The sequence below is a fragment of the Sceloporus occidentalis genome, unplaced genomic scaffold (genome assembly GCF_023333645.1).
Source record: "Sceloporus occidentalis isolate IW3139 unplaced genomic scaffold, rSceOcc1.0.p SCAF_139, whole genome shotgun sequence".
Taxonomy (NCBI): Eukaryota; Metazoa; Chordata; class Lepidosauria; order Squamata; family Phrynosomatidae; genus Sceloporus; species Sceloporus occidentalis.
In genome coordinates, this window is record NW_028317119.1 from 237429 (window position 1) to 249732 (window position 12304).

The window sequence follows — 12304 nt, forward strand, 5'->3', positions numbered from 1 at the left end:
GGTAGAGCAAAAGCCTCATATAAAAAGTATGGGGCACTGTTAAAAAGTGGATTTTCTTTCCTTAGAGTAACCTACCAATTACTCTGGTACCAGGTTGCAATTCATGTACCCCCAGGGGTATCCATTAACAGCAGAAAGTAAGACAGTTCTGGATAAACATAAAAGAATCTCACTGAAGAGCAGCCACATTAATTCATGATGATGTATCTACTGCAGTTCAAGGTGTGCCCATCATAGTCATTTCTGCACTACATTTGCTGGACGCCACCTATGGGAGTGGATCTTCCAAATAAAGTGAGGAGGCGCAGTCACTTAATGCCAGTAAAGTTTCTGCCCCGCTTGCCATCAGCTTTTCTTGGCCATGCTCTAGAAGTTCCCCCACTTGTCAACTGGTGGGAAGTCTTCTACGTCTCCCATCTCATCAAAGGCTTGCTCCCCCTGGGTGTAGGTCAGTTTGTATCGTAGACGCACCTTCTCCTATGAGCAGGGAAAACACAGGACAGGGTAATGAAACAAGCACCAAACAAGACAAATGCAGGTGTATGTAGAAAAAGGCACATTAACAATACAAGAGGTGGGTAAATACAATAGGAAGTCTGTTCAATAAACTATGAGCAGAGATTATATTTATATAGCTCCATTATAAATTGTAACAGTACTATGTAGTGAAATAACTTAAAGTCACACACAATAACGGACAGGTACAAAATGAAAGAAAGAGGACCCTGCTCTTGCGAGCTTACAATCTAGTTGATAGTTGAGGCTGGCATCCAAAACCAAGAACGGAAATCCTTCAAGCCTTTTGAGTGCTGTCAAGATTATTTCTGAATAAACGAGCAGAATATACACTACAGAGTTCAGTTGAAAAAGTATTCATAAGAGTTATGGCAAATCATCGGGCGTTACTTCAAACTCTAGCCATCATATGCACTTTAACACACAGTTGGGAGGGCCCTCTTAATTTCCAAGGGGTTCCTTTTATAAATACACGTTAGGATTCTGCAGAAGTCTTACACTGCTCTGCTATTTTCCATGCAAGAGAACACATCTCCTTGCTCGTTGTGATATACTTACTGGCAGTTAGCTGGCTCAGCAAATGCAGCAAGCTGTTTGAGACCAAAGTGTGCTTCCATTGATTTCTATCATAGTACTTTCCTGTCGCTGCTTCAAGCAGCCGATCAGTAACCAGAATAATCGGACCACAAAGTGTGTACTTTGTATTTATTACCGTTGTGCATATTTACATGTCGTATTCTTTGAATCTTACCTTGGTGGGATTAGCCAGCAGCAGCACTTGAGTGACCGCAGATGGAGGCAGTATGGGATTGAATGGTGGGAGCTCATTCCCAGACGCTGGTTGCAACTTCACCTTCATGGTCTTAAAGAGAATCAACAATAGAGGACACATAATGAGGGAGTGCAAAGCAAAGTTTTAAGAAATAACAGAGTATCCTGTAATTGATATTCTATTCAAATAATGGCCAGGCATCCAATTTAGTGACAGGAGACTGGCAATGCACCGAAAAGGTTTACTTTCTACAAATAAGAAGGAGAAATCGGAATTACACAGTTAAGTAAGGCTTACTTGCAACAAAAGTAAGGTTTACAGAATGGTTTACTTAGTTTAGAAGGGGGAACAAAGCCAGTTTACTTTCCTACTGATGCTCACATCCCCCTGTTGCCAGTCTTCACTGCAGAAGCCAGCCTCTGACCGTACAGGAGCCGGCAGTGTCCAAAAAGAACGCTCAACGCCAGTACAGTCAGAGAAAGGTTTCTGCTTTGAAGGCCAAGGGGTAAAAAAAACAAACAAAAAAAAACACATCAGGTGGAAGTGAGCATCGGCAGGTAAGTAAAACTTCTTTTTCTTAAGCACAATTCTGCTAACCCTACTTTTAATAAAACTAAGGTTTACTCAACTTACTCTTCTTAACGCTCAAAAAACTGTTTAATGCCACTTCAACTGAGTTTTATCATGTGACATGTTACTTTTAAGCTGACAAAAACATGTTTCTGAGATCATAGCTGGGTAGTAAAAGTTGAGAAGAGTAATTTCCAAGTAAAACCATATGATACGCTTTGCTTACCTTAGGCACAGCAGCCTGGAAGCTGATTCCAGTGACAGGGAGGGGGGCTGTACTTAACATGGAAATCACAACCACAAGGATGTCCGGCCTCCCCGCAGGGGGATCCTGAGCAAAGTGAAAAAGTACCCGAAAACTTTGCTGATCATATACGGTTACTGGGAGTATACTACCTGGGGAAAGCAAAATGATAAAAGGAAATCATTGATCAATTAAAGCAGGCCTGGACTGGAAGGCCCAGTGTGAGAATCATGTTCAGCTCATATCTTTGAAACATACTGGGTTTAATGGAATCCAGAGGCACATGGACATTTGCCAGAGAAATTTCTGTCTTCACAGGGGAATGTGCAAGCTGCTCTCCACCAAGTGGCTGAAGGGTCCCAAGTACAGCTGCAGGCTGTGCGACAGGAACAGTTTTACACTGAAGATCTCGCAGTGTTGGTTTATGCTGGGGTTTTTCCCTATTTAGGGACAGACAGCATTAAGTAGCCAATGGTAAATACAATGTTAAGAAGAATCTACTAGTAATTTACGTTACTACTCAAGACAATAGAATTTTTGGTATTCTGTTCAAATTGCTCTGTGAGCAAGAGGATCATTAAGATGACAACAGTCTTCACATTTTTATTTTAACACATAAACTACATGACATTTGTACACATAGAAGCCCAAAACATTCTATTGAGGAACACATTTAACCCCTTCCGTACCGGCGTTCGCGTACTGGGTCTTCCCTTGAAGACCACAGTATTATTTAAATATTTTTGAGGAGGAGTGGCTGTTACGGATCGCTGGGATACCTGGTACGTCCCGGTCTGTGGGCGACACCCAACCAGGAAGTACTAGGTACGTCATCCGTACGGAAGGGGTTAAAATACACACTTTAAGTATACTCAAACAGTATTATACAAAGTGTAATATAGAAAAATGTTTGTTTCTAAAACATTCACCCATGTACACGAGACAGTTTCTGCTTTCCTTTGATTTGATAAAGCAAGAATAAGAAAGACTAACCATGAAGGGGAAAATTAGAAGATACGTGCAAGGTGCTCTCACCATCGTACTTGGGGGCCACTGGGCGGCAAGGACTGTTGTAGAAGGGTTTTTCCTAGTAGATCTAAATCCTCCAGGGCTTTAATACCCTGTGGGCACTGTTGTGGAAGTGAGGAAGCTCCTTTTTCATTTAAAGCAGGATTCGTACTTTCTGAAGACTGGAAGTGATAATGTTGGTTCATATCTGTGTATGTCATTTATGTGCACACACATCATTACGTTGAACAGCTACTACTGAGACACAACCTTTAAAACCTTATGTTATATCAGGCTATTTTTAAAAATGTGTTTCATGAGAAGCCCTTGAAAAATAGAACATATTCAGATTTCTTTCACACATTCAGTATTACAATCAGTCAGTTTCAAGTATAAAAAGCTACAAAATCAGTCACAGTATGCTAGTATACTTGGGATTATGCTAGCATGGTCTTTTTTTTTTTTTAACTATTAAATTATGTCCATGTTGGTCTGCCTTGCTTCTTGTATACTATCAGCACCATCGGGAAATTTAGTAATGCAGAAAATACAACATTTGACGGATATGCACCTACAATATTTTATGTAAGAACTGAACAGCGTATTTTGTATATCACACTTCATATAAATAACACCTCAAATTCTACGTATTAGACAACTTGATCTGCAAGTATAGACTTATTGCTGTCCTTCATTAAGCCTTTGAACAGAAATCAATGGATACATGTATGCTATGGCTGCTAGAAATACGCGTCAACCCCTTTAAGTCTCATCAAAGTCTATTCATATTTTCTGACACACTGATAAAGACAAAATAACTGAATTCTAATGTTACATTTGTGGACGCTTATCGCATATAAACGATACTAACCGTTTGTATGGAAAGTTAAGTCAAGGCATAAAGAAGCTACTATTTATCACTGCTAATCTGCAAGAAAACATGGACTGAACTCGGGTTACCTGGAAAATAGTCCATGTGGATGACTCTAAAGGTTGTGTGGAGGGAGCAGGATCATTTAAACCTGGGGGAGACAAAAGAAATGCTTATTACAATGCAGTTTCTGTTAAATGTACCTGGAAACATAGAATTTTACAGTAGATAATAAGAACCACTTCGCCCCTTCTAGCCTGTCCTTCAAATTTAAAGCAACAGTTTTAAAAATGTACCTTTTGAAATAAAGTGGGGTATTATTTTGCTCTTAATAGTACTGCTATAAGTACTACCTTTTATTTAAATAAAACTTTTAAAATGAATGATGTTCTAAAGAAGTACTTGGCAGAGTGGCTTGTAGTTTTCATCATGCAGACCTAGTTTTCACCAAACATTGGGTCACTCGGGTTCAAAACCCAGAAGAAAAGACCACTAAAACAGGAGCTGGTCAGTTAGACAATGTAAACAGAGACTGAAAACATTTGTTACCAAGGGACATGAGCTCATCATCAAGTAATGATATGGACGTGGATGCGGTGTGCTGTAAAGGGGGACCAGAAGAAGGCTGCAAGGGCATGGCTGGAACAGAAGGATATGAAGGAGCACCAGCAAAGGCCATGTCCAGTCCTGAAAGATCCAGCAATGCAGAGGAGCTGGCTAAGTGGAAAGAGGAGAGAACACAAAATGACATTCCAGACATTGACAAGATGAGTTTACAAGGCATTTTAATAACTTAGAATAATACAGTACTGTGTCTGTGGAGAATAGTGCTCCGTCTAACCTGGCATGCTGTTGGATGCAGTATCACCATTGATCTCCTCTCCTTTCACCAGCTCCCTGTACGTATTGATCACCTGTGTCAAACTGTCATTAGCTTGCAAGATTTCCGCTAGATGCAAGAAAGAAAAGTCTGGTGTTAAAAGTATGCTACAAATGCTACCAAGAAGAAAACTATATGCATGTCTCAAATAGGCACTGGTAGAATAGAAGTGCTTTATCTGAAGGCACTGGCAGAATAGGATAACTTGCATGCTTTTTTAAAAAGACGACAATACCTATTCAAGCTAATAGCTCATATGAGTATATCACTGGAACCTGCCCACGTTTGTTTGGTTTATAGGAGTCATTCATCTTACCCAAGGCCTCATCGTTGTCTTCTGTGTCACTGGCCAGACGGAATAGTGTGGGCCTCATTTTTTCACAGCGCTGATACAGCTCCTATGGGTAAATTGAGATTGATTAAACTCTAAACGAAGAACAATAGGGCAATATAGCTCCAACCCATCCTTTATAATTCATTTAAAATAAACACTATGTAAATCAGATACCAGTGATAATCAGTGTACCCTAATTCACGACACTAGCTGGTCGGTCCCTATTGAACACAGATACCTTCATTAAGTCCTCGCTTCCCTCCGATGTTTGCCCTGATTTATACGTGCTCAGCATGTCACTCAGTAGCTTCACATTGTTGTTCACTTCCTCGATAGCGTTAACCCTTTTAGAGATTTTTTCCATACGTTTCTGATCCTAACAGGGATGTGGAAACAGCAAGAGAAAGAAATGTTAAGACACAATAGACAGCGAGAGTAGGAAAATCCAGAAAATGTGATCTCTGGGTATGCTTTTAATGCTTTGGAAAGAATGAGAAATATTACCGGTTTAAGGCATTTTAGGTGTTTTACACTTTAAGTGGGCTATAGCAGGTTAATTACATTCTAAGCTACAAGATTTGGATTTTCAGTAACAGGCAATACTGATTCCTTATAGAATACGCAAAAATACCCATGACACAGTCACAAGAAATATTTTTTCCTTGTAGCATAAACCTATAAAATGTTATTTTTGTATGGTTTGGGAATGTACACTGGCATGCATTCAATGGGTTAATATAATAAGTATTCCAAACACTCGCGTCAATGAGCAGAAATTTTAAGCAAAAAGCACATCTTAATGCACTTTTGTGAAACGTCTTTAAGATGGTTACAGGCTGGTTGTTTCAACTTTGGAAATGCCTTACCTCTTGGACCATTTCCTTAATCAATTTATTAGCAGCTCGCAGATCTTCTGGGTGGGAACTTTTCAGTAGTCGGGCTAACATCTGTCAGAGAGAGTTTGTCAAGTTTATGAATTAATAGATATGCAGCGCATGGCTTATAAGCACTTTGATCTGTGAATTACATATGAGACTGAATACGATTCTGTGCAAACACAATAGGTTTAGTTAATTGATATTTTATTTTGCATTGCATGACAGTTTAAAAGTCAAACAAAAATCCCTTTAACGTAAAACCGAACAACATGCTTAAGGCAACTATGTACAAATATGTTATGTTAACAGGCCTAAAATACGTATAATTTTGCATACAAACTGCCCTATCTTATTTGCAAACAGGATTTAAAAGAAACATGGGATATTTCAGTAGGGCTAAGGCTTGTATAAATTTGTTTTCATGTGTTAAAAGTTACAAGGGCAATTAGGAAAATTCACTCACTGAGCAAACAAAAGTCTATACATACTAACATCCCACAGAGATGAAAGGTATTTGAGTGTAAATTAAAAGCGTGATAAGGAGCACTGGAGTAGTACAGCTCAGAAGAAATATTTTGCACTCACTTTACCTTAGACTTATCATCATCATCAAATATGGCATTCTTAGGTCTAGGAGGGGGAGGGGGGATCATTGCATCAGTTGGTAGCTTGGGATCTTCTTTCAATATACCTGTGAAGAGAAAGTTCCATGTAAATAAAAGAATAGTGTACAAGTGAAATACAAGCAAAAACTATAACTCTTAACTCTAACTATAACTCTAAAACTCTAGCCAAAAATATATCGAATCATATCTACACTCACCTTGTTTCTTTAGCATCTGATAAGCCTCCGATATCTTTACTTCATCTGGAAGTCCTAGGGTCCAGCTGTACAACAGTTCCAGAATCTTCAGCTTTACCTTTTCTGGAGAACGAGTGCCTAGGTACTATAGAAAAAAACCAAGCTCAAATACCCATTCCAAATTATAGTTATCCACAACATTTTGGAGTGTTTCTGTGGGAAATTGTGCCCATTCATCCAGTAGAGCATTTGTTGAGTCAGGCACTGGTGGTGGAAGAGAAGGCTGGGGTGTTTGATGGGGTTGAGGTCACAACTCCGTGCAGGTCAGTCAAGTTCTTCTACATCAAACTCTTTCAACCATGTCTTTTATTGACCTTGCTTTGTGCGCTGGGGTAGTAATACTGGAAAGGGGGGGGGGGGACTACATATTAATGTATATGTATTTAGAATGCAATGTCATAAAAGTTGATCTTGATGTAGAGAAGTGATCTCATTCTGCTGAAGAAAACTAGTGCATCACTTAAGGTGTATGCACAGGAAAAAAATGCTCACACATTTAATATATAGAATAACTGATGTAGGAACAAATACTTCCTAATAATAAGCATCACTTTTGATATCCACATACTATACAAATGTATAAAGATCAGTTGAAAATACATAGATCGATGATTAGGTTTGTTCTACGATGTCACCAACCCATTCCAATAATTCTTCTGCACTGCAGTAGGTTTTGGCAGACAGTCAATGGTCACAAAGAAGCAGGGCAATGGAATTTAAAATGAAAGCAACGTTACAACAAAAATATTGCTACAATCATCTCTGCTGAGTAAAGTTAAAATTCTCTCAAATTATCTAAAAAGACTTGCTAGAAAGGGGACTCTGTTAACACACTTGAGTTGCTGGATAAACCGTGTTGAAAAGCCCACTTCAATGAAATTTCTCCATTTCACATGACAAATACCAATAGAAAGACTATTGCTTAATAAAAGCTACTCCACTTGACAATCAGCACAAAAGTTACCACATACATTTTGGGATCTTGAATGGCGCAAAACAGCAAAATTCAGCACAGGAAATGCGTTAAATATGATCCTGGTATAATGCTGACATGGGAATTGGGTGGCTTTCTAACACACGTCTAGCGTATTTTTATCTGTAAAATACACTATGTGTGTTAAACTTAAAATGCAGAAAGCGAGTAAGGTGTGTTTGCCACAGCATTCCAGACGTCATAAAAAGCTTCAAATCTCACCTTTGGAGAAACTACTTTTATCAGCTCATTCAGAAACCGGAATTTTCCAACCTCGCTGTGAAAACGCTTGCCACAGTTTTTCATGCATGCCTCTAGGACCTATCATATAATAAGTGAGAAATATGGGCATAAAAATTATTAAAACAACGTAAAAACATGGTGCGGTGAATTTCCATCAAACATTTTAGGAAAAATAAACATTCTACCTTTGATTGTTATGAATGATAAGACATTTTACTAGTCTAGTTAAGCCTAGCGTTACACGCAGTGGTAGATTATGCAAATGTGGAATTTGCATAATTTAAAAAATAAAAACTATATAATAAAAAATTTTAATATAGAATTATACATACATAGACGAAATTACAGGAATTGGTCACGTTAAAATAATTAGAAGACTTATTTGACTTATTACCGTCAAAGCTTGCATGGCCTCCCATTCCTGTGGAGATTGTATCTTGTGGGCTAAAAGCCTGGTTGCAAGCTGGGGCCTGGAAGTCAGAAAAAAAGATCATTATATAGTATGGTTTTACACATGCAGCCGTATAAAGCTATGGTCTATCCTTTTCTCCATCTGGAGCTCCGTGGAAATCGTCTCCTGGGTTTGTGAATTCATAAAAAGACCACGTGATTTGACACATACATGCACAATGTTTCTACAGATCTCAAGAGACGCTACTCACAGCGTCGCTTCACCAGGGCTTGAGTTTTCACACTCAGTAAAGTGATAAAGTTAAACAACGGAAAAAGCTTTATGTGAACCATTACATAAATATAGCAGTTTTTAAAATACATAGAACATGAAGACGGTAGAAACCAGGGAAGAATCCATGCATAAAAGTACATAAGTCTGATCTAAAAATTTCTATACCTTTCAGGACCTTTACTGTAGGGCTGCAACTAACGACTATTTTCATATTTTCGATTAATCGGATAAAAAAATAAATATAAATTTTTCATTTATTTAAAATAACTGGATGTTAAAAACAAAACGGCAGAAAAAAAAAAAAAAACTGATAAAAATGCATTTCTTGTTTTTATTTCCCAACCTGCCCCACCAGATATGCACATCTGAGCTCAGGCTTGCCACACTACCTCCCAGATATGCCACTCTGCCCTCCCAACATATGCCATATACCACCAGATATGCCACACTGCCTCCCAGATATACCACTCTGCCCTACCCACATATGCCTTATACCCCCAGATATCCCATAGTGCCCTCATAGATTCGCAAGTACTGGGTTAATCTTCACTGCCACAGGATTTAGATTCCCCTTAGTTTACCCCCCATTACCTCTAACTGCACCTTAAGTTAACCTTATTAAATTAACCCTCAGTCCTCAGCATTAAATTAATCCTAAAAACCCCATCAACCATAACTGCCCCTAAATTAACCCCAATGACCCCATCAACCATAACTGCCCCTAAATTAACCCTAATGACCCCATCAACCATAACTGCTCCTAAGTTAACCCTGAAGACCTCATTAATCAAACTACCTCTAAATTAACCCTAAACACCCCAAACATAATTGCCCCTAAATTAACCCTGAACACCCCATTAATCATAACTGCCCCTAAATTAATCCTAAACACCCCAGTAATCATAACTTCCCCTAAATTAACCCCCACATCCCCTAACTTTCAGCAACCCAAATATTAATTCTATTGTTAGATGAATTGCTGGGCCATGTGGATGCTATAGGAAATGGGCGTGGCCAATCATCAGTGTGACTGCAGAGAGGGGCTGTAAGTAGTAACTCCTGTGAGTCACACTGAATGAAAAGGATTGTAAAACGAGGGGTATTTTTCAGAGCATTTGCGCTAAAAAACCCCAAAAAACCCTCATTTTATAATCAATAAAAAAATCGTTTGCAACGATTTTCATTATCGATTTTATCGATTAGTTGTTGCAGCTCTACTTTACTGTATTTTATATTTTGTAAGAAATTGTGAAATATGAGTATAGTTTTGTGCCCTAGATGTTTTATTCAAATTAGCTGAAATGTATAAAGCAAAATAATATGAAACTGATAACTGTAACAGATTCTATGTTGCCTTACATATATTTTTCAGGACCTGGTAAAAGTTCCAGACAACATTGGAAATGGTGGCAAAAGTCTTACTCAAAGTTAACAAAAACTATTCAGTGCTTTCTGTTCCTTCCAACACGACTCTTATGATTTGGAACAATCAATTGTCCCTTGCTAGTTTTTTCTCTCAAGGTTTTCGCCTCTACTTACCGACTTCCACTTCAGGCAATGATTTAAATGGGAATTCAGCACTTATCAACTAGAATGGGAGTTTACTAAGTAAGTGCAAGAAGTGTACTAAGAAATGCTCCCTGCTTTAAGAAGAGGCAGCTAAGGAAGTTGTTAAATGAGACAGAAGTTTTAAATTTATGAACGCCAATAACAATGGTACCTGCATTGTCTTAAATGCAGTAAAATTTGCATTTAACGTGAAAATAGTTTTAGTTTAGTGCTTTTGTTAGCCTGATGTCAGAGGTTTCTGTAACTCTGCACTGACCAGATTCATGTTTACATATTCCTGGCACGTAGGTTAGTTCAGGGGTAATATCTAACAGACAAGAAAAGGTATAAAGAGTATTTGGAATTTAGTTCTAAAAGAGATGTCAAATAAGCACAATTCCAGCTTTGGGAAGGCTGAGATCATTCATACATCACATTAAAAAAATTGTGACGCAAACAGACCAGTATTCATGCCATACTTTAATAAATAGTAGTGCCGTATCCTGTAAAAACACGGTTTTGAACTTAATAAATAGCTTTCATGACATCATAGCTGTATAGGTTTTTTTATGGGTGTTTACACTTAAAGGGGATTTTTCCATAAAATATCATGTTTATTCAGACACATGCAGTCACGCACACACAACTTAGACATGATACAGAATAGCCACACTTGAAAGGTAGAACTAACAAGATTTAAACAAACAGTATCAGTGTAGAAAACTGACATAAGGTTCATCTAAAACAGGTTCATTCATAATTCCAAAAGCTTTTAGAAACTACCACCATTCTCAATGCTAGTTAGTCACAGGGATATAGGATGATCGATATACTTTGACCATTGGTACAAAAATCCTCACCCTTCAAGCTCTCGATTCAACTGATCACAGAAAGCCTGAACATCTTCCCAGTCTTGTTCCTTGTTTAGAGGGTTTGTGGCCCGGTCTGCATAAGAAGAATGAAAACAGGAACAGTCACATGATGGTGCATAGACTTGCCAACAAACTACCACCGGTGGATGACCATGCAATAGGGACAATACAAGTATAACAGCATTGCAACTGGCAGAACCCGCGTGTCAAATCCATTTAATGCTTAGGAGTGACACATCTGAGCGGCGCTACACGGAGAAGCAATGGGACCTAACATCATATCACAGAATAATCACACGTACTGCATTATCACCAGGACAAAACCAATGGCCAAAAGTATTTTAATATGAACGGTAACGTCATATACTGAAGTCATGGTAGATACCTGCAACACAGAGAAACTTAGAAAACACGTCACGGGTGCCGGTGGGAGACAGAGAGCCATTTTACGTCACTGGTATCATACGGAAGTAGCGGCCTTGCCTGTCACTTTGGCTATAACACGCAACATGCAGGCTACCTCACTACAAAGTCAAACACGTGCAACTCATCCCTTCTCAATACTCACTAATACGGGCTTCTAAGCTTTCCTCGTCCATCCTTTGAACGAAACAGCTCACTCGCCACTTCCGGCTGTGTCCGCGCCACTTCCGCCAGGTTCTGAAGCCGACCTTACCTCACTTCCGCCAGTGATACCTGTGTCGCGCTTTTTCTGCTCTGCCTTGTTTGGAGTACGCCCAATTGCTGGAATGCACCTTGCGCTACTGTAGCGTTAGTTATTTTTTTATTATATAAAAATTCGCTAACATTTAACTTTTGTTTTATGGGTGGGATTCGAGGAGTGTTTTAATTTACATTATCGCGACTTTAGAAGGGACAAGCCTCTCCCTTAATGTGTAGCAGTTGCACCTGTTATCTTTACCTCCTATGTGTCCTTCTTTTGTGACCCAAATCCCTATATCACACTTTCCTTCTCATATCCCGCCATGGTGTCCCTCTTTGGGACATATTACATTTATAAAGCCAAACTCCTTGGTTAGGTACATAG

At 38.8% G+C, this 12304-nt stretch overlaps 1 protein-coding gene across 1 annotated transcript; it reads right to left on the minus strand.

Moving 5' to 3' along the window:
- Positions 1-366: 366 nt before the first annotated feature.
- LOC149281070 (ADP-ribosylation factor-binding protein GGA1-like) lies at positions 367-11855 on the minus strand. Its single transcript, XM_089499764.1, has 17 exons — positions 11825-11855; positions 11245-11329; positions 8546-8621; positions 8131-8229; positions 6897-7020; positions 6664-6764; positions 6062-6142; positions 5434-5571; positions 5178-5259; positions 4823-4930; positions 4531-4698; positions 4071-4132; positions 3138-3292; positions 2361-2542; positions 2085-2254; positions 1268-1378; positions 367-477 (listed from the first exon to the last, which is right to left on the minus strand). The coding sequence occupies exons 1-17, from the start codon at positions 11853-11855 to the stop codon at positions 367-369; spliced, it is 1884 nt and encodes a 627-aa protein (XP_089355890.1).
- Between the last annotated feature and the right edge of the window lie 449 nt (positions 11856-12304).

Excerpts from the sequence above, each read along its gene's own strand:
- LOC149281070 (XM_089499764.1), bottom strand. The coding sequence starts at position 11,855 with ATGGACGAGGAAAGCTTAGAAGCCCGTATTA. Across the intron at positions 4,133-4,530 it reads TGATGAGCTCATGTCCCTTG|GTTTAAATGATCCTGCTCCC; the intron begins GTAACAAATGTT and ends TGTCTCCCCCAG. Across the intron at positions 1,379-2,084 it reads TCCAGGCTGCTGTGCCTAAG|ACCATGAAGGTGAAGTTGCA; the intron begins GTAAGCAAAGCG and ends ATTCTCTTTAAG.